At 37.6% G+C, this 23,287-nt stretch overlaps 2 protein-coding genes across 5 annotated transcripts in view; one reads left to right on the top strand and one right to left on the bottom strand.

The window, feature by feature from the left end:
• Positions 1-23,287, top strand: part of LOC126278073 (17-beta-hydroxysteroid dehydrogenase 13-like) — a 137,327-nt gene that overhangs the window by 90,484 nt on the left and 23,556 nt on the right. Inside the window, exons 8-10 of one of the 4 annotated variants that reach the window (XM_049977932.1) lie at positions 3,851-4,139; positions 10,263-10,469; positions 15,689-15,962. In XM_049977932.1, coding sequence (XP_049833889.1) covers positions 3,851-3,917 — 67 coding nt within the window. In that variant the 3' untranslated portion in view covers positions 3,918-4,139; positions 10,263-10,469; positions 15,689-15,962. Of the gene's footprint in view, positions 1-3,850; positions 4,140-10,262; positions 10,704-15,688; positions 15,963-23,287 lie in introns of those variants that run through there. The other 3 variants (XM_049977907.1, XM_049977916.1, XM_049977925.1) reach the window with 3 other exon arrangements.
• Positions 15,494-23,287, bottom strand: part of LOC126284097 (DNA (cytosine-5)-methyltransferase 3B-like) — a 338,027-nt gene continuing 330,233 nt past the window's right edge. The window contains exon 17 of the mRNA XM_049982791.1: positions 15,494-15,929. Coding sequence (XP_049838748.1) covers positions 15,691-15,929 — 239 coding nt within the window. The 3' untranslated portion in view covers positions 15,494-15,690. The remainder of the gene's footprint in view (positions 15,930-23,287) is intronic.

Genomic DNA, 23,287 nt, shown 5'->3' with positions numbered 1-23,287 from the left:
AATATCCTGGTATATTTGAGTTCATGTGCAGATTATGATGCCTAGATTAATGAATGATATAGTTTCAACATTTCATTTAATCAACAAAATTGATAATAATAGTAATACTATGCTCAACTGATCTTAGAACTTGTTAACATTTACTCACTTATGAAATAAAGCAGGACGCCACTTACACTGCAAGTTGATCAGCTAATCTTTTTATGTTTATTTGTAGATACTATCCTGCAGGTTCCAACATTTTTCAAAGGTAGATCTTTTTTTTTTTTTTTTTTTTTTTTATTTGAAAGTAGTGTGGCAGTTTATTCAATGTTGTTAAGATTTTGGGTGAATACCTTTCACATCATGTGCCACTGATAATTCAAAACAGTGTCACAGTGGGAAAAGTCTTACAGTAACACATACGCATACATAAGGTGTCAGTATAGGCAATGGTCTGAGCAGTTGAAAGATCCTGTAGATGAGAATTGTTGGCACAGTGGAACTGTAGTTGTGCTTGCTTCTTCATAGATTTGTTAAAGTACCCACTGCTGGTGCCCCCCATCAAAACATAGTGGCATATAGCTTGATCCTCAATTTCTTTTACTTTTTTAACTTCAGCTTCCACTTTTCTGAGCCACTGCACTTCACTTTTATTTTTTCCTGTTGTTTTAACTTTCCTCACATTTGACGTTTTGCTGGTTATTCATTTTACCATTCTTCTTTCTGCTACCTTTTCTTTTGTATTAATCTTCTCATTCTTTTTTACGTATCTCCTATCAGTGGAGTGGATGCAGATATTAGGTAAACAGGCAAAATATGTAATGTTGAACAAAGTGAACATTTGTAAATGTGTGTGCCTTTAGAATATGTCGACTTAGGAAACAAGACTGCAGGGGGGTGAAAGAACTGATAACTCTGCAACATATGATAATGACAGCCAACTGTGAGAGCCATGTAACACCCCTTTATCCTTCAAGATACATAGTCCATATTCAGAGGGGGCTACTGCTAGATGATTTGCAATATCTGTCATTCAAATCTGAGGACTGATCAGTTAATTAACAGCAGAAGCACTGCTATACGACTAGACTTGTTTTCATTAGTACTTTTCTCATACAATTCCCTATCAAGTGCCACTAAACAACTGTTGAAGAGCAACTTAACTGGTCTACAAACGCTTACAGAGAGCATACTGAGAGAGTAATTCTAACATAAGAACATGTATGCCAGGCAAAGATAGAAGTGACACAGAAACACTGAACCAGTAGCCACCTGTACATTCCTGCATTGTTTTCTTAGCAACAGTTACTTGCTACATCTTTGAAATTATAATCTTCCTACACAGCAGACAAAATTTATTTGAGGAGAAGCATTTTAACCATACATACAACATGATAAATAAAAATAATTTTATGGTACACACACACCAGTTGAAATTAAGTATGTGCATGGACTCTATGGTATATGAGGATGACAATATGCAACTAGTTAATGGGCAAAAACATATTACAAGGGTGGTTTGAAAAGTTCTCAGAATCACCATGAGAGGTCAGTGCTAGCGCAATGAGTTGTTCACATGATATACTTTGGACTGTTGCCTGTAAACACATGCCAAATCAGTGCTCTTGAAAGAGAGCTGTGGTGATGATGTGGCTCTGTTGTTCCTGCATAGTGATTTGTGAAGATGGAATAAATCTAGATTTGAACAGTGACTGAGTAGTTCCTAAACAAAAGTATGAGAGCAAAGGACATTCATGCTGAATTCCAGAATACACTGGGGGACTGCTCTTTCATATTCATCTGTTGCCAAATGGACAAATGAATTTAAATTTGGTTGGGAGAGCTTAGATGACAATCCACACAGTGGTCGGCCAAGATGTGTAACAACTCCAGAAATCATTTCAAAAGTGCACAAAATGGTCATGGAGGATCACCAATTGAAAGTGTCTGAAACTGCTCAAGCTTGCCAGATGTCATCTGAAAGGGTATATCAGATTTTAACTGGAGAATTATAAGTGAAATAATTATCTGCTAGATGGGTGCTGCAACTCTTGATGTGCGCCCGCACACATTACCCTATTCTTACAACAACCAAACGACTGACGCTTTGAGTATTGTTGATGCTGATTATATGTCTTTATCTTTCACCATACAAGAAGTGAGCCACATATGAGTATTGATCTGATGAAAGGGAGCTATGAAGTTAACTCAGAACCATATAATAAGTGTTCAATCCAAGCACATACATACTAGGCACCATTTTATTAGGTATCATCTAAAACAGAAGGATATAATATAAACTATTTGTGTACAGAGAAAATACTTTGTGATTTATTATCAAGTGTCTCAGCAAAGACAAATTCCAGAAATCATTAAAACTGTATGGTGTAAAAAAATAAAGTTTCAGTCATAGTGCTTTGAGATAGTGTAATGTTATAAGCACATAATAATATTTGTTCAAGGGGAGGCATTGGGATTTGGTGAACTAAATATTTGTTATGTGTATCAGCAGCGAGTTTGTGTGTATATACCTCTGTGCCTATTATATGTATTCTTAGATATCTATGCTACATATTCTGTGTTATATGTCTCTGTGTAGTATACCTGTGTAAACTGCCAAGAACACATTAAATATAAGAAATTATATTTCTAATGGTGTTTCTCTACCAATATTGTTGTACTGCACAAATATATAATCCTATAATTCTTCATTTAATACTGTTTCTTAGAGTTCGGTAAATAGGCTTCTGTGATGTAATTTCCATCTATCTTAAAGAGTGCCAATTCAGTATTTCCAGCATTTACCATGTCAATCTCCCATATGTCAAAAAAACCTGTGACTAAACGTGCTCTCCTTTATATATGTTCGGTATTCCCTTTTAGCCTCATCTGGTATGAGTCTCATACACCAAAACAATGTTCTAGGATGGGACAATGTTTAGCAAGCAGTCTTCTTTGTAGACTGATGCATTTCACCTGATGTGACATTGTAGATGGGATGCCTAATGTTAGTATCTGCCAGCCATTTCTAACTGTTTCAACCCACATTATATGAATTTTCATACAACAAGAATCACAACTTTTTATTTTGATCATTAAGTATTTGTACTTGGGTTGCTGAATTTTATTTTGATTCATTATTAATGGCTTGGTTCAGCTTGTTTGATTTTGTGCCTAGCCATTGTTTATATTTCACTTGCATGACATTTATTAAAGTGAATAGTACTTTTGTTTGTATTATAACTAACATCTGGCATTCATGCTTAGACTAACCATTTATTATTACTTTATCATATAAATTAATTGATGCAGTTGGATATGAATGTACATCAATTACTTATCTTCTGTCTTCCTCATTTACTGTGAACTATCCTCTAGTGTGAGTCTTATTTTAGTAGTAGAGTTCTAGTTTCAAACAATTTTCTCTAAGTTACTATTTACCAAATAGCGGTGACTTTAGTCTCGATTCAGCTGCCAGAGACTGTGGTCGCCCACGCGCACGCGTGCGCGCGCGCGCGTGTGTGTGTGTGTGTGTGTGTGTGTGTGTGTGTGAGAGAGAGAGAGAGAGAGAGAGAGAGAGAGAGAGAGAGTGGGGGGGGGGGAGAGAGAGAGAGAGCTGCAGATGTGTGAGTGTGTGTATGTAGTCTATTTTCGACAAAGGTCTTGTTCACTGAGAGCTCACTTTCCTACAGTCTTTTTATTGTGCCTATCTGTGACTCAGAATCTCCACTATATGGTGAGTAGCAACTATACTCTTCATAATACTGTTATATTCCATCCTGGATTTCCCACTGTTTGATTTTACTATTTACCAAAACTACTTTGTTTCACCAGAATTTTTTAGTGATTTTTGTGTCTTAAATTGCAGACTGCTCCCACACAGTGTGCTGCATATGACAAACAAGTTCCTACATCGAGCTGTCGAGCTTGACTAATTGTTACATGGCATGATACAAGATAAGAGCATCTGTGATACCATTACCTGATATCTTTCTCACTGGATTTGATCAAATTAAAAGTCACAGTGATTTTTTTTTAAAAAAGGACATTCAAATATCACCTATAGAAGTAATCCTTATAGTGTTTACAAATGGACTACATAGGTCATAAACATTGTTGAGGGGATACAAATATGAATTTCAGAGAATGGTAAGGAGGTAAGTATCCAGAAAAGGAATCTGTAATGTTTAACAGCAATGGAAATTCTTGGCTGGAATAATGTGCAAAATAAAGGAAAGGCAACCACTCATGTACAGCTGACTGATGCTTGGCATGAAGGAACATGCAACAAAAAACAGTATTTACACTAGCTTTTGAGCTCTTCCACTTTCTCTAGTAGAAGTACACACATTCACAAACACAAAATTGTTCAAATGGCTCTGAGCACTATCGGACTTAACATCTGAGGTCATCAGTCACCTAGAACTTTAACCTAACTTACGTAAGAACATCACAGACATCCATGCATGAAGCAGGATTCGAACCTGCGACCATAGCGGTCGCGTGGTTCCAAACTGAAGCGCCTAGAACAGCTTGCCCACTCCTGCTGGCTTCACAAACACAATCACACAGACAGCTGAACATACAAATCTGCAGCTACATCTACATCTATGTCTACATCCATACTCCGCAAGCCACCAGACGGTGTGTGGCGGAGGGCACCTTGAGTACCTCTATTAGTTCTCCCTTTTATTCCAGTCTCGTATTGTTCGTGGAAAGAAGGATTGTTGGTATGCCTCTGTGTGGGCTCTAATCCCTCTGATTTTATCCTCATGGTCTCTTCGCAAGATATACGTAGGAGGGAGCAATATACTGCCTGACTCTTCGGTGAAGGTATGTTCTCGAAACTTTAACAAAAGCCAGTACTGAGCTAATGAGTGTCCCTCCTGCAGAGTCTTCCACTGGAGTTTATCTATCATCTCTGTAATGCTTTCTCGATTACTAAGTGGGCAAACAAGCGTACTGTAACCTATTTCCTTTGTTTTCAGATTGCATTTCCTTAGGATTCTTCCAATGAATCTCAGTCTGGCATCTGCTTTACCAACGATCAACTTTATATGATCATTCCATTTTAAATCACTCCTAATACGTACTCCCACATAATTTATGGAATTAACAGCTTCCAGTTGCTGACCTGCAATATTGTAGCTAAATGATAAGGGATCTATCTTTCTATGTATTTGCAGCACATTACGCTTGTCTACATTGAGATTCAATTGCCATTCCCTGCACCATGTGTCAATTCGCTGCAGATCCTCCTGCATTTCAGTACAATTTTCCATTGTTACAACCTCTCGATATACAACAGCATCATCTGCAAAAAGCCTCAGTGAACTTCCGATGTCATCCACCAGGTCATTTATGTATATTTTGAATAGCAACGGTCCTACGACACTCCCCTGCGACACACCTGAAATCACTCTTACTTTGGAAGACTTTTCTCTATTGAGAATGACATGCTGCGTTCTGTTATCTAGGAACTCTTTAATCCAATAACACAATTGGTCTGATAGTCCATATGCTCTTACTTTGTTCATTAAATGACTGTGGGGAACTGTATCAAACGCCTTGCGGAAGTCAAGAAACACGGCATCTACCTGTGAAACCGTGTCTCTGGCACTCTGAGTCTCGTGGACCAATACCGCGAGCTGGGTTTCACACGACCGTCTTTTTCGAAACCCATGCTGATTTCTAGTCTCCAGAAAAGTCATTATACTCGAACATAATACGTGTTCCAAAATTCTACAACTGATCGACGTTAGAGATATAGGTCAGTAGTTCTGCACATCTGTTTGATGTCCCTTCTTGAAAACGGGGATGACCTTTGCCCTTTTCCAATCCTTTGGAATGCTGCGCTCTTCTAGAGACCTACAGTACACAGCTGCAAGAAGGGGGGGCAAGTTCCCTCACGTACTCTGTGTAAAATCGAACTGGTATCCCATCAGGTCCAGCAGCCTTTCCTCTTTTGAGCGATTTCAATTCTTTCTCTATCTCTCTGTCGTCTATTTCGCTATCTACCATTTTGTCACCTGTGCAACAATCTAGAGAAGGAACTACAGTGCAGTCCTCCTCTGTGAAACAGCTTTGGAAAAAGACATTTAGTATTTCAGCCTTTAGTCTGTCATTCTCTGTTTCAATACCATTTTGGTCACAGAGTGTCTGGACATTTTGTTTTGATCCACCTGCCACTTTGGCATAAGACCAAAATTTCTTAGGATTTTCTGCCAAGCCAGTACATAGAACTTTATTTTAGCTATGTTTATGTTTGCTGTGAAGTTCCCTTTGCGCAGCAGTTTTCTAACTTGGTTGTTGTACCACGGTGGCTCTTCTCCATCTCTTATGATCTTGCTTGGCACATACTCATCTAACGCATATTGTACGATGGTTTTGAACTTTGTCCACTGATCCTCAACACTATCTGTACTTGAGACAAAACTTTTGTGTTGAGCCATCAGGTACTCTGTAATCTGCTTTTTGTCACTTTTACTAAACAGAAAAATCTTCCTACCTTTTTTAATATTTCTATTTACGACTGAAATCATCGATGCAGTAACCACTTTATGATCGCTGATTCCCTGTTCTGCATTAACTGTTTCAAATAGTTCATGTCTGTTTGTCACCAGAAGGTCTAATATATTATTGCCACGAGTCGGTTCTCTGTTTAACTGCTCAAGGTAGTTTTCAGATAAAGCACTTAAAAAAATGTCACCGGATTCTTTGTCCCTGCCACCCATTATGAACGTTTGAGTCTCCCAGTCTATATCCGGCAAATTAAAATCTCCACCCAGAACTATAACATGGTGGGAATTATCATTCAGGTGCTCAGACACAACAGCTGCTGAGCCAGGGGGCCTATAAAGACATCCAATTACCTTGTCTGAGCCTGCTTTAACCATGACCTTCACCCAAATTATTTCACATTTCGGATCTCCATCAATTTCCTTCGATACTATTGCACTTCTTATCGCTATAAACATGCCTCCCCCTTCACTGTCCAGCCTGTCTTTGCGGTATACATTCCATTCTGAGTTTAGGATTTCATTACTGTTTACGTCTGGTTTCCGCCAACTTTCTGTCCCTAGTACTATGTGGGCATTGTGATCATTTATTAATGAGAGCAGTTCTGGGACCTTTCTATAGATGCTCCTGCAGTTTACTATTAGCACATTAATACTATTATCCCCTGTTGCATTTTGCCTACTCCTACCTTGCTGCGTCTCAGGAGGGGAGGGAATTCTCTAACCTAAAAAACCTACATGTGCACTCCACATGTACTCCGCTACCCTTGTAGCCACTTCCTGCGTGTAGTGCACACCTGACCTATTCAGGGGGACCCTACATTTCTCCACCCGATAACGGAGATCAAGAAATTTGCACCCCAGATCTCCGCAGAATCGTCTGAGCCTCTGGTTTAAGCCTTCTACTCGGCTCCAAACCAGAGGACCGCGATCAGTTCTGGGAACGATACTACAAATAGTTAGCTGGGTGTGTACACATGTGTGCCTGTATGTGTTTACTTCTGCTAGAGAAAGACTAAGAGCTCAAAAGCTAATGTGAATGCAGCTTTCTGTTGCATGTTTCTATGCGTGACACATCAGTCAGCTTCAAGTGAGTGGTTGACTTCCCTTTATTTTACAAAAACCTGATTCATGTGATAAAGAATGATATAACACATAGACATGCAACAAAATTATTGAACAAATACCTAGCATAGGAGTTTCAACTTTTTAGGCGTGCTCAGTTATTTTTTTTAATTTGTTATTTTTTTCCCAATTGGCTTCCTGCACACATTATTAAGGTTCTGGCATTTAAAAAAATAAAATAAAATGAAAAAATAAAATAATATTTGAGATGCTACTTCAATAAGCCCATGACTTCTTAAATTTATGCTCTGAAATGAGACCAATTCTGTCCTATATTTTGCCGACCACATTCTCATTGCTCTCCTTGTCAGATCTCCTACATCTGCATGGCTACTCTGGAAATCACACTCTGATGTAAAATCACAAATCCAGTCATATAACTGAGATGATATTCCATAACCAGGTAATAATTACAATCTGATATGAAATCACAAATCCAGTCATATAACTGAGATGATATTCCATAATCATGCAATTTGATCATAAGCATCTTGCAAGGTATGGTGTCAGAAGCCATGTGGAAATCTAGAAATACGGATTCAATTTGCAGTCCCTTGTCGATAGCAAACAACATTTTGTGTGAGTAAAGATCTAGTTGTGTTTCACAAGAGTGATGTTTCCAAATCCTTGTTGACTTTGTGTCAACAGACCATCCTCTTTGAGGTAACTCATAATGTTCGAACACAATAAATGTTCTAAAACCCTTCTGCATATCAATGTTAATGATATGGGGCTGTAATTTAGTGGATTAATCCTATTGCCTTACTTGAATATTGGTGTGACCTCTGCAACTTTCCATGTGTAAGTATGGTGCTATTGCATCAGTGCTCTCTGAAAGGAACCTAATTAATACACATCTAGAACAGAAGACTTGTTTTCATTAAGTAATTTAGTGTGCTTCACTACTTCTAAATTACTCATTTTGGCAGCTGTTCTTGATTCGAATTGTGGGATATTTACTTTTGTCTTCTTTGGTGAAGGAATTTCAGAAGGCTAAATTTAATAACTCTGCTTTAGCAGTACTGTCACCTATAGTATTCTTATTGCTATCACAAAGAGAAGACATGAACTCTGTCTTCCCATTAGATACTTTTCATATGACCAGAATTTCTTTTGCATTTTATGCCAGATTTCAAGACAAAGTTTTTTGTGGAAATGGTTATAAACATCTTGCATTGAAGTCCATGCTAAATTTCAAGCTTCTGTAAAATATCACCAGCCTTGGGGATTTTGCATTCATTTAAATTTGATAGGCTTTTTTCATCGTTTCTGCAACAGTGTTCTGACCAGTTTGAATTCCAGGAGGGTCATCTCCATCATTTGTTAATTTATTTGATATAAATCTCTCAATTTCTTTGAATTTATGCCACATCTGGCCCATACTTACTTTGTTAATTTGGAAGGCATGGCGACTGTCTTTTAGGAAGGCATCAAGCAAATCTCTATCTGCTTTCTTGAATAGATATATCCTATGCTCCTTCTGCACCCATTTTCCTACCTTATGGATCCTACCCTTTTGAGCAATTGTGCTATAAGATTTGACCTGTGCACCCTCCTACCACAACCTATACCAGCCTTGTGATTGGCAAAAAATATGCTATCAAAGAGAGAGCCACCTGTGAGATGACACGTCATGCCCCAGCTGTTAAGTAAACACTGGTTGGCCTTTTGCATTGGGATGATTGCCATCAAATTATCAGTTAGGATGAATAGCCATAGACACAGGATGTACCTTGGCAACATACAATATTATACTGTATAGCATGCTCTTCAACATGACAGTCACTACCTTGATGCTTGTTTTAGCATACGGGCCATCCGGCATCTTGCCCCCGATTCCAGTTTCTCAGAACTATGCAAGTGGGAACTGATGTTATAACATGTCTTAATCCATGTCTCCACTGCCTTTTAGTTTCTTTTAGTTTTCTATATCTTTTATTTTCTGACCAATCTATCCCCCCCCCCTCCCCCCCCCCCCCCCCCCCCCCCCACTCCTCCCTTCCTCTGCCACATACAATGAACTTTGATTTCCACTTTTATTAACTCATACATGCCCTATCTCCCACTTTAAAGATCTCAGAATTTCAAATCTCATCCAGTGCAGTCTGGAACAATTAGTCTTTCCTTCTCATCCTGTCAGGTAAGTTCACCCTGATTCAGGGTTCTGGGTGACTTTTCCAAACCCTCCCCATTTCCTAAACCTCAGGAGACCATTTCCTTCACTCTTCTTCCTTCCCCCTCAACCCCTCTGTCAGAAGAAGGTGTTAATGACTCTGAAAGCTTGAAAAGTTCAATACCAGACAATGGAAACTCCAGGTACCATGATACGTGTATGTAGACTTTTTATCTATCCAATTACATTAAGAAATGGAATTTGAATCACAGTCTTTGAAATGCGAGTATAAGTTTTTACTGTGAGCCAAATTGATAAGTGAAACAAAAGCACATCAGGAATACATTGAGAAGTTATTAAATATTGTGTTTTGTACAGAAATAATGGTTATTAACAATATGTTTGGTTTTATTTAGTTTTAGATCCTAAAACATTTTGACGACATGTGCTAATAAGGAAGATGTAAGTAACTTATTAATTTATATCATGTATCCCTTGTAAATATTATAAATCTTGTCTTTCAGTTTTGTCTAACAATATCTAATTGGGCTAGTACCAAAGAGAAAAAAATATAATGGAATTGGAAAGGAATAACACGAAATATTCAAATACAGTTGAAATACTACACCATTCAGAGCTTGTGAAGATAAGAAGGCTTTGACTGTCAATGCTACTCCGGAATTAGGCGTAATGCCTGTTAACTTGAAAAAGAATAATAACTTGGATGTAATGTATGCTAACTTGATGAATATTTTAACTTTCTGTTTGTCATGAGATCATTAGACATAGAGCTCAGACTCAGGTAGAACAATGATGGAGAAGGAAATTGGCCACATTTACATAAAAATAGGAGGGAGAACAAAAAACCTAAATCTGTATGACTGGATCAGAATATGAACTACAACTACTCTTAAATAGGGGTCCAGTTCTTTATACTTGTGTTCAAGAAGAAAATTATTTCTGAGGTGTGTAATGCTAAAGGCTGAAGGTAATATTACAGATAAATATGAGGTTCAAATTCAGTCCAGTAAGGTAGCACTGGAGTAATACTAATCAGAATTTTACAATGACTCTAATATTAAAATACTTACTTTGTCACAAATTGTGGAGGAAAAGTAATTGAGGAATTTTATGTAATTAACACAGAAAATACTAGCATTAGTAGTAATTGGCAAGTGCCAACTTTATTACTGGTGAACTGTGAAAAGATTTCTAAATCTGATTTATAGATAAGTTTTAGGCATTGAACTGACAAATACAGTTTATTCATTCTTTCACAATATTCCAAAGTTTTCATCCTGTAGAAAACCTTGATGCATGTGGATCAGTTCAAGATACCTAACAAAGTGAAAGAGCTGTTAGAAACTCCATTAATAATTAAGTTATATTAAAGCACTATAAACTGTTTGGGCATTGTCAAGCTAAATTTAACACAGTGAAAGCAACGTAAATTGAACTAATTTGAAACTTTTGGAGTCAGTCTAGCATCTGGCTACCTTTCCTCTACAACTACATTTACATGGTTATTTACATGATTACTTTGCAATTCACTGTTAAATGCCCAGCAGAGGGTCCATCAAAGCCCCTTCCAATTATTTCTCTACTATTCCACTCTCAAACAGCATGCAGGAAAAATGAGTACTTAAATCTTTCTGTGCAAGCTCTGATTTCTTGTATTTTAGCATGACAATCATTTCTCCCTATGTAGGCTGGCACCAGCAGAATATTTTCACAGGCAGGGGAGAAAGTTGGTGACAGAATGTTACAAGAAGATCCTGCCACAACAAAAGAAGTCTTTCTTTTAGTGATTGCCCAATTCATGTATCATGACCATGAACTCTCTTCCTTAATTTGTGAGATTTTCTTTGTGTGTATCATAGTGACTTTTCTTGATATCAGTTAACTTGGCCATTTACTGTTTCTTTCGGTCCTACTTCACGTCTTACCACTCTGTTCTCTCTCTCAGCATGCTTTCTAATAAACCTCATTTCTGTGACTTCAGTTCTCCTTGCATTAGTCTTCCTAGTAATCCATGTCTGTAAAACAAACCTACTAAAACCATATCATAATATGTATCCCACTCAGGGCAGTTCCAAATCAAGTATCAGCTTATGAGAAAAGCAGATATTAGATGTGACACTGCTCACTGCACTTTTAGTACAGCATATTACTATATATATCAGCACACAATTGTTGATACATGCTGTTTAAATAAATAAAAGTATCACTTATTCCTACAGGAAGTAGTAATGATCAAACCTAGAGGAAACATTCCTGTAATGATATATCTGGAAACCAATACCTGTTGACGTATGAGCCAGTCTGTCCTTTAATTCCCATCTGTTTGTCATGTAGAAGCAGACACTACAGGGAGTGCCACATGTGGTCATGCACCATGACACATTATTCAGCCCTCTTCACAGTGAATCATTTACTTTTCGAGAATCACCTGGATCCATTTGGATTTCTTACATGCATTGGTTATATGTGCCTATAACCACTGCACATTGTTGATGGCTTGTGCATATGTGAATGACTTTAAATCACTTGATATCCATAAATCAAAAGGATCAGGTTTGATGAATGAGGAGACCATGGTAGTACGGTCATCTCATTCATCAAATGTTGCAGTGAGGTACCGTCACACAATCTGTAGAAAAAGGGATGGTGAGGAACCATGCATTAAGCACAGACACAGTCTTTTTGCAAGGGCAACACTGTCCAATAGTGCTGGTAATTCATTGCACAATGAACTGCAACAGTAAGACAGCCTACAACATTGAATACTATCCATTACTGATCTCAAGTAAAATGGTCTATAACTCAATAGGGACCAGATTTATCTTCTATATGAATATGTGGGACTTTTTTAAAACATTCTATGTATGATAATCAGAAAAAATGGAGGTCATTCATTCATTCATACACATGCTGAAGAAATAAAAACTTTATTTGGCATTTATAATGATTAGTGCTACTAACCTACCATACCCGAGAATGTATTGGGATACCCGAGAATGTATTGGGATAATAAATATGAGTGGGATACATGTATTCAATAAAAATGTGTCAAGGCATTTTTTCAGCTAATAAATAATTCACATTTATTAAATAACTTGGAAAGACCAGTTAGTTGGTAAAACAAATTTTCAAGTTGGGTCTAATGTATGACATAGCTGGAACAAGGTGATTGTAGTTCTAGCTGGGAGCGTAATTTTGTATTGATGAACAGGAGATTCAGTTAATTAAATGTTAAATAATGTGTAAATGGAAAACCTTGTCCTTTGAGAATTCTGGATATCATTTGGTGTGAAAAAATCAGGGATAGCCTCTGATTTCCTTTTGTATTAAGGCAGCATTATTAAAATAGAGGGTGTAGCAGAACTGACTAAGCAGTTTCGACGGATAACTACTAGGGTGGTGGTGGAGAGATGCAGTTGCACATTGTCTCCCTTTGTTCCACTGGTGACCCTATCTCAGTAGCCAACACTCTTTGGACTGGAACACATCAGGGCTTTGCCTTGCATGCATATATTGAAAATAACCAGTCTGTGATCCTGATGAAAGAGCTTCTTGGTGACAGTTCAACATTCAGCACAGCAGTGCCAGTGCAAACAATTCAGTCATGGGTTCAGCAAAACTGCTTAACTGGTTCTGGCATGCTCATCTTGACTTGAATGGCTTAGGTCCTTCTGTCATCATGAACTTCTGTAAGATAATATGAAGAAAATATGACCTGTTGTAACAATAAGAATAAATTGCATTGGGAATCCCCCACTTTTGGAAATTTCCCATTTACTTATGACAAACAGTCAAATATTGAACCTAAGGGATAAAGGGAATATGTTAGCATTCTGAACACTGATGTAATTCTAAAATGGATTGACAGAAAGCTGTTCTGATAGATTTTTACCATGCAGAATGAGGATTGTCTGGGAAGGTGGGGTGATAAAAATGGAAAATGTACTGAAATCTGAAGGCTTGAAATTGTCAGAAGATACAACCAGGGAACGAATGACCTTGATGTTATGGATCAGTTACTGTGACTTTACCAAATTTTTATTGTAGCTAGACTGTGGGCAGCACAAATGATTTTTCATATTTTAAATTTTGCCTTTCTCATCATATGTCTGAAATATAGAATAGATTGTGAGTAAAATGAAAGAAAGAGAATTATCAAAGTTTTTGTGCTACTGTATGTCAACCAGATTTCATTAAAGGGAAAAAAGAATACATTGAGTAACATAGAGGAATTACAATTATTTGCATTTATTATTTAAATTCTACAACAGATCTCCAAGTTCCACTCCAGCCACAATACACAGTATACTGGTACTGTAGATTGTGAATATTCTCAGATGGGGAAAAAATGAATGAAAATTTGTAGCTATACATATACTAAGAGACCAGATGCATAGAGAAATAGCAAATTATTTTTAAATAAAAATTAACAATTTTTATAAGCTTTTGATGAAGATCTATTTTCTGTTTTTTATGCTGCATATTGTTGGTAAATTTTTGTTGTCTCTTAATATTACTTTTGAGGAACAAGTAAATAATGAGGAGTACCAGTAGTAAATATAGTAACTTGTATCTCAATGGGTTTTCATTGGGAATTTTAAGCTTAGAGGCAAAGCAGAAGGAGTTCATTAATCAAAAAAGGAACTAATTAAAATGCAATTCTGTAAAAAATTAGTCTCAGATTTTCTTCATTTACATTCATGATCTGATCATTTAAAATTTACTTGAAAATCACTTACGTATTTGTGTGGAAACCACTCACAATTGTACACAACCGTTAAAAACATTCAATTGTTAAATTTCAACTTATATTCAATAAAATACTTCAATCCCACATAATAAGGACTATCCATCATAATTGTCCACATTATCATTCCTAGTACCCTTGTTAAAGAACAAATTCAGTATAATTTTATTCACAACAACAACAAAAATAAATAAAAGCCAACACAAGTAATTCAAAACTTCTTTGCAGAAATTTTATACATAACGGGACACAAAATCAGGGATTCTTTTAAAATTTCTCATGCAGCAACACTGCACATTGCTGTTAGACATAATCAGTATTACTCCTACCAACTAATAATAAGATCCTCCCTCTAATAGTGTTGATTTTATACTGACTTTGCATTGCACAGCATATAATATTTCATCAAAGGACTTTTAAATTACTTGTGTTGTTGCCTTTCACTGTTGTTGCTATCATTGGGAATAAAATCATACTAAAACAATGAGAATGTTCAGTGAAGCAGCACTGTAATTTTATGATGATTTGTTAGCAAAGTTCAATGACTAACATTTCTGGTTATCAAGTTATTTGATTCCTGGAGGTTAAGCTACTGACTACATTTTTAAAAGAGCAGACAGCTGCTGGAGTTGGCATTCATGTGCATGTGCTTGTTTGTATGAATGGTACACGTTTCTCTGTATTTCTTTTGCTGATGAAGGCTGTTGCCAAAAGCTCTGTGTAAGTGTCTTTTAATTGTGTCTGTATGCAACTTAAAGTGTCTTCTTTGCAATAAGTAGAATCTATCTTTTCCTGCATTGTTCGTATTCCTACGTGGAGTTTCTATGGTTTAATTCAGCTGAAAGATATACCAAGATGAAATCGGAAAAAAAAATTAATAATGAAGAAGAGGCAGGCAGAGGACCTTAAAGAAAATTAAAGATAAAAGGAGATGTGAAATGGAGAAACAATTGGAAAAGAGATAAAAGGAGAATAATAAGACAAAAGTAAATTGTGACAGTTATTTATCAATGGGGGATTATTTACAGTTTATACTCTTTGTAAATTCAATTAGAGGTGCTGCATCACCACAATGTGGTCTTGTCATTGTGTTATCTACCAATGTATTTTACCCTCAAATTTAAACAAAAAGTTCAGTGGTGTCTTATTATTAACAATTATTGTTTTTTCTCTGACAACCAGTTTCAACAATTATTCTTCTCTTGCTGCATATTATTTCCTGATTGGAAGAATAATTTGAGACCTTGGAAGAGCCGTGAAACCACAGCTACACTCCATGCACTAGAAAGGAGACTTCTTCGCATGTGGGTGCTAACTTCTTCATGATTTGTATAGCCTGCATTAAATCCAAACAGTTTTTCTAATGTTTCTGTTGGCAGACTCTCGGGTTTGCCATTCCCATCAATTATAAAGTTTCCAAAAGCTGAAAAAATAAAGCATGTATTATTTGAAAGTATCAGTGGCATATAATACATTTTTGAAAAAAAAAAAAAAGAATGTGGTTTTACAAAATACAGTCATTTCACAAAGCTGGAGTAGATGGCACAAAGTAATGACAGCTGCAAACAACAATCACAATGGTAAAAAAGAGTGCTCACTAATGTTAAATGCTTGGAGTTGATTCTTTCATTCACCATATTCTGTAGAGCTCATCGAGAAGGTGAATCTTCATGGATGTTTGAAAACAATCAACTGTTAGACTCTAATCTGTATACCACAATTATGATTTTTCCACCGCTATACGGTTTTTCCACCACTATACTGCATTCATTTGATTAATATCTTGTGTGCACCAACTAAATGCAACCAAGGAAATTAAAAGGAAACCACGTGCATGAAAATAGCTACTGCTTTCTCAGTTATATTAAATAGTTTATATTATATTTGTAGCTTAATATTTAATTATTTAATTGGCGTTTTTCAAAGATAATAGTTACCTATAGCAGTAACTTCTGAGGCCTGTTCATGCTACTGTACTTGCCCTGCAGCTTTACAATGGACATTGCTACTTTCCATGTAGCTAACAGAACTATTCAGTCTAGAAAATAAAATAACTTTTAGTAGTAGCAAATAAGGTATATTTATAATTTTCTTTTGGTTTGGCAATGATCCCAAATTCCTTAATCAATATTAGCTTGTAGCTTGCTGAATACCCTTTTACGAGGATAAATAACTCCACTTGGAACCCTAGACGAGTAGGCAGTGTGTTCATGAAAAATTAGTACTTTTCTAGCATAATTATTCAACTGTCACTGTATATTCATTACTTTTCAAGTTCAACACATTTGAACAGTTAATGTTGATTTCATTTCATTGCATTTAATTTATTTCACACAATTACAAGAACAAAACTCTGGAAAATAGGACAACTCTCTTGTCTTTATGTCAGTAGAATGAGAGATGCTTTTGAGAACAAACCATACTGAAATGATTTTTTTGATTAGTGTATGTAGGTACTAACACCACTTTAACTGATCCAACTGGACCACAAATAGTGTTTTTCATTTAATATATGGTTGTCATATACTTCTTCTTTGTGAGATTAAAACCTGCTCAGCTCTCACCTGAGCTATGCATGCAATGGTTGAGTTTAAAGGTCGGACCTCCTTTATCAAATGCTCTTGCTTGTTCAGGCCAGAAATAAGCAGTTACTGCACTATGTGGAACTACACAAGGCAGTTGACATTAAACATAACTTTCTGTATGATTGCTGAATAGCACTAATGAGGCTTTGGGCTTGAAAATAATTGTGAAAAAGTAAATAAAGTGTAGCTGTGGAGGATATTACTAGGAAACCCATGGCTTTGTTCAAACAGCACTATTTGTCTTTGTCAGTAGCAGTGTGTATTCCACAGCTCATCTTTCACATCATTTTAATAAAAAAGAAAAGAAAAGAGAGAGGCCATCCCACTATGATAGCATATATACTACTTTAATCAGATTGGATGCTTCTGATAATTAGATGTGTAAATATCCTGTTACCAAAAGCAATCATACTGTAACTATGCTACATTGTAACTGAGTGAGGGATGGAACATCAGTCACACCTGTATGTGCCATCTCCTGAGGCTTCTCCTAGTTCTGCATTAACACATTCCACAGAACGATTAATCTGAGGCTTTTCATAGCATTCAAAGGGTGGCATAATTTCAGAAGCCTTTTCAACAATGTGCCTTATACTATCAGCAATTTAATAATGAGTTTACAATTACCTGCACCCCCTGTTATTGTTACATGATCTATATAAACAAATAGCCTCGGTCAAAGAACCAAAAATTACAAATGACATTTCATTTCATTGCATTTAATTTATTTCATACAATTACAAGAATGAAACTCTGGAAAATAGGACAACTCTTTTGTCTTTATGCCAGTAGAATGACTAAAGCTGTCAGACTTCAAGCTTCTCCAAAATCCTTCAGTGATTTGGGAATGATTAGCTGTAATCTGGTCAAGCCCTAACTTTTCTCCTTACACCACATTCATGCTACTGCCAAATCAGCTTAACTGCTCTTCTTCCAGTATTGTAATCAATGCATCTCTAAAAGTGCCCAGCATCACTGCTCATGCAGGTTGTGTTATAATATCTCACATGAAAATAATTATGATATTCCTTAGAGTGACCTCCATTCCTGGAGATTCTGTGGAATTTTGCACACTTGTCCATTTTGACCACACATGTCAAAAAAAGTTCTGGAACCGGTACAGAAAATTGGAATAGAGATCAACATAAACATAATTTCTGCACTTTTTATTGCTCATGAAAAAACACATTGCATGTTGTACCACCACATAGCAAGACCTTCAGAGGTGGTGGTCCAGATTGCTGTACACACTGGTACTTCTAATACACAGTAGCATGTCCTCTTGCATTGATGCTTGCCTTTATTCGTCATGGCATACTATCCATAAGTTCATCAAGGCACAGTTGGTCCAGATTGTCCCACTCCTCACGCAGATCCCTCAGAGTGGTTGGTGGGTCACGTTGTTCATAAGTAGCCCTTTTTTATCTATCCCAGGCACGTTTGATAGGGTTCATGTCTGGAAAACATGCTGGCTACAATAGTTGAGCAATATCATTATCCTGAAGGAAGTCATTCAAAAGATGTGCATGATGGGGGTGCGAATTGTCATCTATGAAGATAAATGCCTTGTCAATATGCTGCCAATATGGTTACACTACTGGTAAGAGGATGGTATTCGTGTAATGCACAGCTGTTACAGCGCCTTTCATGACCACCAGCTGCGTACGTCGGCCCCACTTAATGCCACCCCAAAAGAGCAAGGAACCTCCACCTTGCTGCACTCACTGGACAGTGTGTCAAGGCATTCAGTCTGACCAGGTTGCCTCCAAACACATCTTCAATGATTGTCTGATTGAAGGCATATGCCACACTCATAAGTGAAAAGAACATGATGCCAATCCTGAGCGTTCCATTTGGCATGTTGTTGGGCCCACCTGTGCCACACTGCATGATGTCTTGGTTGCAAAGATGGATCTTGCCATGGACATCGGGAGTGAAGGTGCACATCATGCAGCCTGTTGCGATCAGTTTGAGTCATAACACGACATCCTATGGCTACACGAAAAGCAGTATTCAACATGGTGACGTTGCTGTCAGGGTTCCTACGAGCCATAATCTGTAGGTAGCAGTAACCCACTGCAGTAGTAGCCCTTGGGTGGCTTGGGTGAGGCATGTCATCAACAGTTCCTGTCTTTCTGTATCTCCTCTATGTCTGAACAACATCGCTTTGGTTCACTCCGAGACGCTTGGACACTTCCCTTGTTGAGATCCCTTCCTGGCATAAAGTATCAATGCAGATGTGATCGAATTGCAGCGGTTTTGACCATCTAGGCAAGGTTGAACTACACACAACATGAGTCGTGTTCCTTCTTCCTGGTGGAATGACTGGAACTGATCAGCTGTCAGATCCCCTCCATCTAATTAGGCACTGCTCATGCATGGTTGTTTACATCTTTGGGCCAGTTTAGTGACAGTCAAGGGACTGTCTCTGTGATATGATACCCACAGTCAAAATCTATCTTCAGGAGTTCTGGGAACTGGGAAAATGCAAAACGTTTTTTGATGTTTGTATAAAGTTTTGTGTCAGGTATTCACTCACAAATTTTTGTTCAATGAAAAATAACAGCTTTGGTTTTTGATTGATAGTTTGTAAATAAGAATGTATTATGTAATTTTAACTTAACTTTCAGTTTGTAATACTTCATTTTATGTGTTGTTGTTGTTGTTGTTGTTGTGGTCTTCAGTCCTGAGACTGGTTTGATGCAGCTCTCCATGCTACCCTATCCGGTGCAAGCCTCTTCATCTCCCAGTACCCACTGCAACCTACATCCTTCTGAATTTGCATAATGTAGTCATCTCTTGGTCTCCCTTTACGATTTTTACCCTCCACGCTGCCCTCTATGATTTTTACCCTCCATGCTGCCCTCCAATACTAAATTAGTGATCCCTTGATGCCTCAGAACATGTCCTACCAACCGATCCCTTCTTCTGGTCAAGTTGTGCCACAAGCTTCACTTCTCCCCAATCCTATTCAATACTTCCTCATTAGTTATGTGATCTACCCATCTAATCTTCAGCATTCTTCTGTAGCACCACATTTCGAAAGCTTCTATTCTCTACTTGTCCAAACTATTTATCGCCCATGTTTCACTTCCATATGTGACTACACTCCATACAAATACTTTCAGAAATGTCTTCCTGACACTTAAATCTATACTCAATGTAGACAAATTTCTCATCTTCAGAAACGCTTTCCTTGCCATTGCCAGTCTACATTTTATATCCTCTCTACTGTTGGCCATCATCAGTTATTTTGCTCTCCAAATAGCAAAACTCTTTTACTACTTTAAGTGTCTCATTTCCTAATCTAATTCCCTCAGCATCACCCGACTTAATTCTACTACATTCCATTATCCTCGTTTTGCTTTTGTTGATGTTCATTTTATGTCCTCCTTTCAAGACACTATCCATTCCGTTCAACTGCTCTTCCAAGTCCTTTGCTGTCTTTGACAGAATTACGATGTTATCGGCGAACCTCAAAGTTTTTATTTCTCTTCCATGGATTCTAATAACTACTCCAAACTTTTCTTTTGTTTCCTTTACTGCTTGCTCAATATACAGATTGAATAACATCGGGGACAGGCTACAACCCTGTCTCACTCCCTTCCCAACCACTGCTTCCCTTTCGTGCTCCTCGACTCTTATAACTGCCACCTGGTTTCTGTACAAATTGTAAATAGCCTTTCGCTCCTTGTATTTTACCCCTGCCACCTTCAGAATTTGAAAGAGAGTATTCCAGTCAACATTGTCAAAAGCTTTCTCTAAGTCTACAAATGCTAGAAATGTAGGTTTGCCCTTCCTTAATCTAGCTTCTAAGATAAGTCATAGGGTCAATATTGCCTCATGTGTTCCAACATTTCTACGGAAGCCAAACTGATCTTCCCCGAGGTCGGCTTCTACTGGTTTTTCCATTCGTCTGTGAAGAATTCGCGTTAGTATTTTGCAGCTGTGACTTATTTAACTGATAGTTCGGTAATTTTCACATCTGTCAACACCTGCTTTCTTTGGGATTGGAATTATTATATTCTTCTTGAAGTCTGAGGTATTTCGCCTGTCTCATACATCTTGCTCACCAGATGGTAGAGTTTTGTCAGGACTGGCTCTCCCAAGGCCGTCAGTAGTTCCAATGGAATGTTGTCTACTCCGGGGGCCTTGTTTCAACTCAGGTCTTTCAGTGCTCTGTCAAACTCTTCACTCAGTATCGTATCTCCCATTTCATCTTCATCTACATCCTCTTCCATTTCCATAATATTGTCCTCAAGTACATCGCCCTTGTATAGACCCTCTATATACTCCTTCCACCTTTCTGCTTTCCCTTCTTTGCTTAGAACTGGGTTTCCATCTGAGCTCTTGATGTTCATACAAGTGGTTCTCTTATCTCCAAAGGTCTCTTTAATTTTCCTGTAGGCAATATCTATCTTACCCCTAGTGAGATAAGCCTCTACATCCTTACATTTGTCCTCTAGCCATCCCTGCTTAACCATTTTGCACTTCCTGTCGATCTCATTTTTGAGACGTCTGTATTCCTTTTTGCCTGTTTCATTTACTGCATTTTTATATTTTCTCCTTTCATCAATTAAATTCAATATTCTTCTGTCACCCAAGGATTTCTACTAGCCCTCGTCTTTTTACCTACTTGATCCTCTGCTGCCTTCACTACTTCATCCCTCAAAGTTACCCATTCTTCTTCTACTATATTTCTTTTCCTATTCCTGTCAATTGCTCCCTTATGCTCTCCCTGAAACTCTGTACAAGCTCAGGTTCTTTTAGTTTATCCATGTCCCATCTCCTTAAATTCCCACCTTTTTGCAGTTTCTTCAGTTTTAATCTACCGGTCATAACCAATAGATTGTGGTCAGAGTCCACAACTGCCCCTGGAAATGTCTTACAATTTAAAACCTGGTTCCTAAATCTCTGTCTTATCATTATATAATCTATCTGAAACCTGTCAGTATCTCCAGGGTTCTTCCATGTATACAACCTTCTTTTATGATTCTTGAACCAAGTGTTACCTATGATTAAGTTGTGCTCTGTGCAAAATTCTACCAGGCGGCTTCCTCTTTCATTTCTTTGCCCCAGTCCATATTCACCTACTATGTTTCCTTCTCTCCCTTTTCCTACTACCGAATTCCAGTCACTTATGACTATTACATTTTCATCTCCCTCCACTATCTGAATAATTTCTTTTATTTGATCATAAATTTCTTCAATTTCTTCGTCATCTGCAGAGCTAGTTGGCATATAAACGTATACTACTGTAGTAGGTGTGGGTTTCGTATCTATCTTGGCCACAATAATGCGTTCACTATGCTGTTTGTAGTAGCTTACCAACATTCCTATTTTCCTACTCATTATTAAACCTACTCCTGCATTACCCCTATTTGATTTTGTATTTATAACCCTGCATTCACCTGACCAAAAGTCTTGTTCCTCCTGCCACCGAACTTCACTAATTCCCACTATATCTAACTTTAACGTATCCGTTTCCCTTTTTAAATTTTCTAACCTACCTGCCCGATTAACGGATCTGACATTCCAAGCTCCGATCCATAGAACACCAGTTTTCTTTCTCCTCATGATGACATCCTCTTGAGTAGACCCGCCCGGAGATCCGAATGGGGGACTATTTTACCTCCGGAATATTTTACCCAAGAGGACGCCATCATCATTTAATCATACAGTAAAGCTGCGTGCCCTCGGGAAAAATTACGGCCGTAGTTTCCCATTGCTTTCAGCCGTTCGCAGTACCAGCACGGCAAGTCCGTTTTGGTTATTGTTACAAGGCCAGATCAGTCAATCATCCAGACTGTTGCCCCTGCAACTACTGAAAAGGCTGCTGCCCCTCTTCAGGAACCACACATTTGTCTGGCCTCTCAACAGACACCCCTCCATTGTGGTTGAACCTACGGTACGGCTATCTGTATCACTGAGGCCACGCAAGCCGCCCCACCAACAGCAAGGTCCATGGTTCATGGGGGGCTCATTTCACGTGTAAACGAAAATTAAAATTATTTATAAAAAAATAATGTTATGAATATAATAGAGGGAAACATTCCACGTGGGAAAAATATATCTAAAAACAAAGATGATGTGACTTACCAAATAAAAGTGCTGACAGGTCGATAGACACCAACAAACACAAACTTACACACAAAATTCAAGCTTTCGCAACCAACAATTGCTTCATAAGGAAAGA

The sequence above is a fragment of the Schistocerca gregaria genome, chromosome 1 (genome assembly GCF_023897955.1).
Source record: "Schistocerca gregaria isolate iqSchGreg1 chromosome 1, iqSchGreg1.2, whole genome shotgun sequence".
Lineage (NCBI taxonomy): Eukaryota > Metazoa > Arthropoda > Insecta > Orthoptera > Acrididae > Schistocerca > Schistocerca gregaria.
The sequence above is the reverse complement of the archived record's forward strand: the minus strand, read 5'-3'. Positions and strand labels throughout refer to the sequence as shown.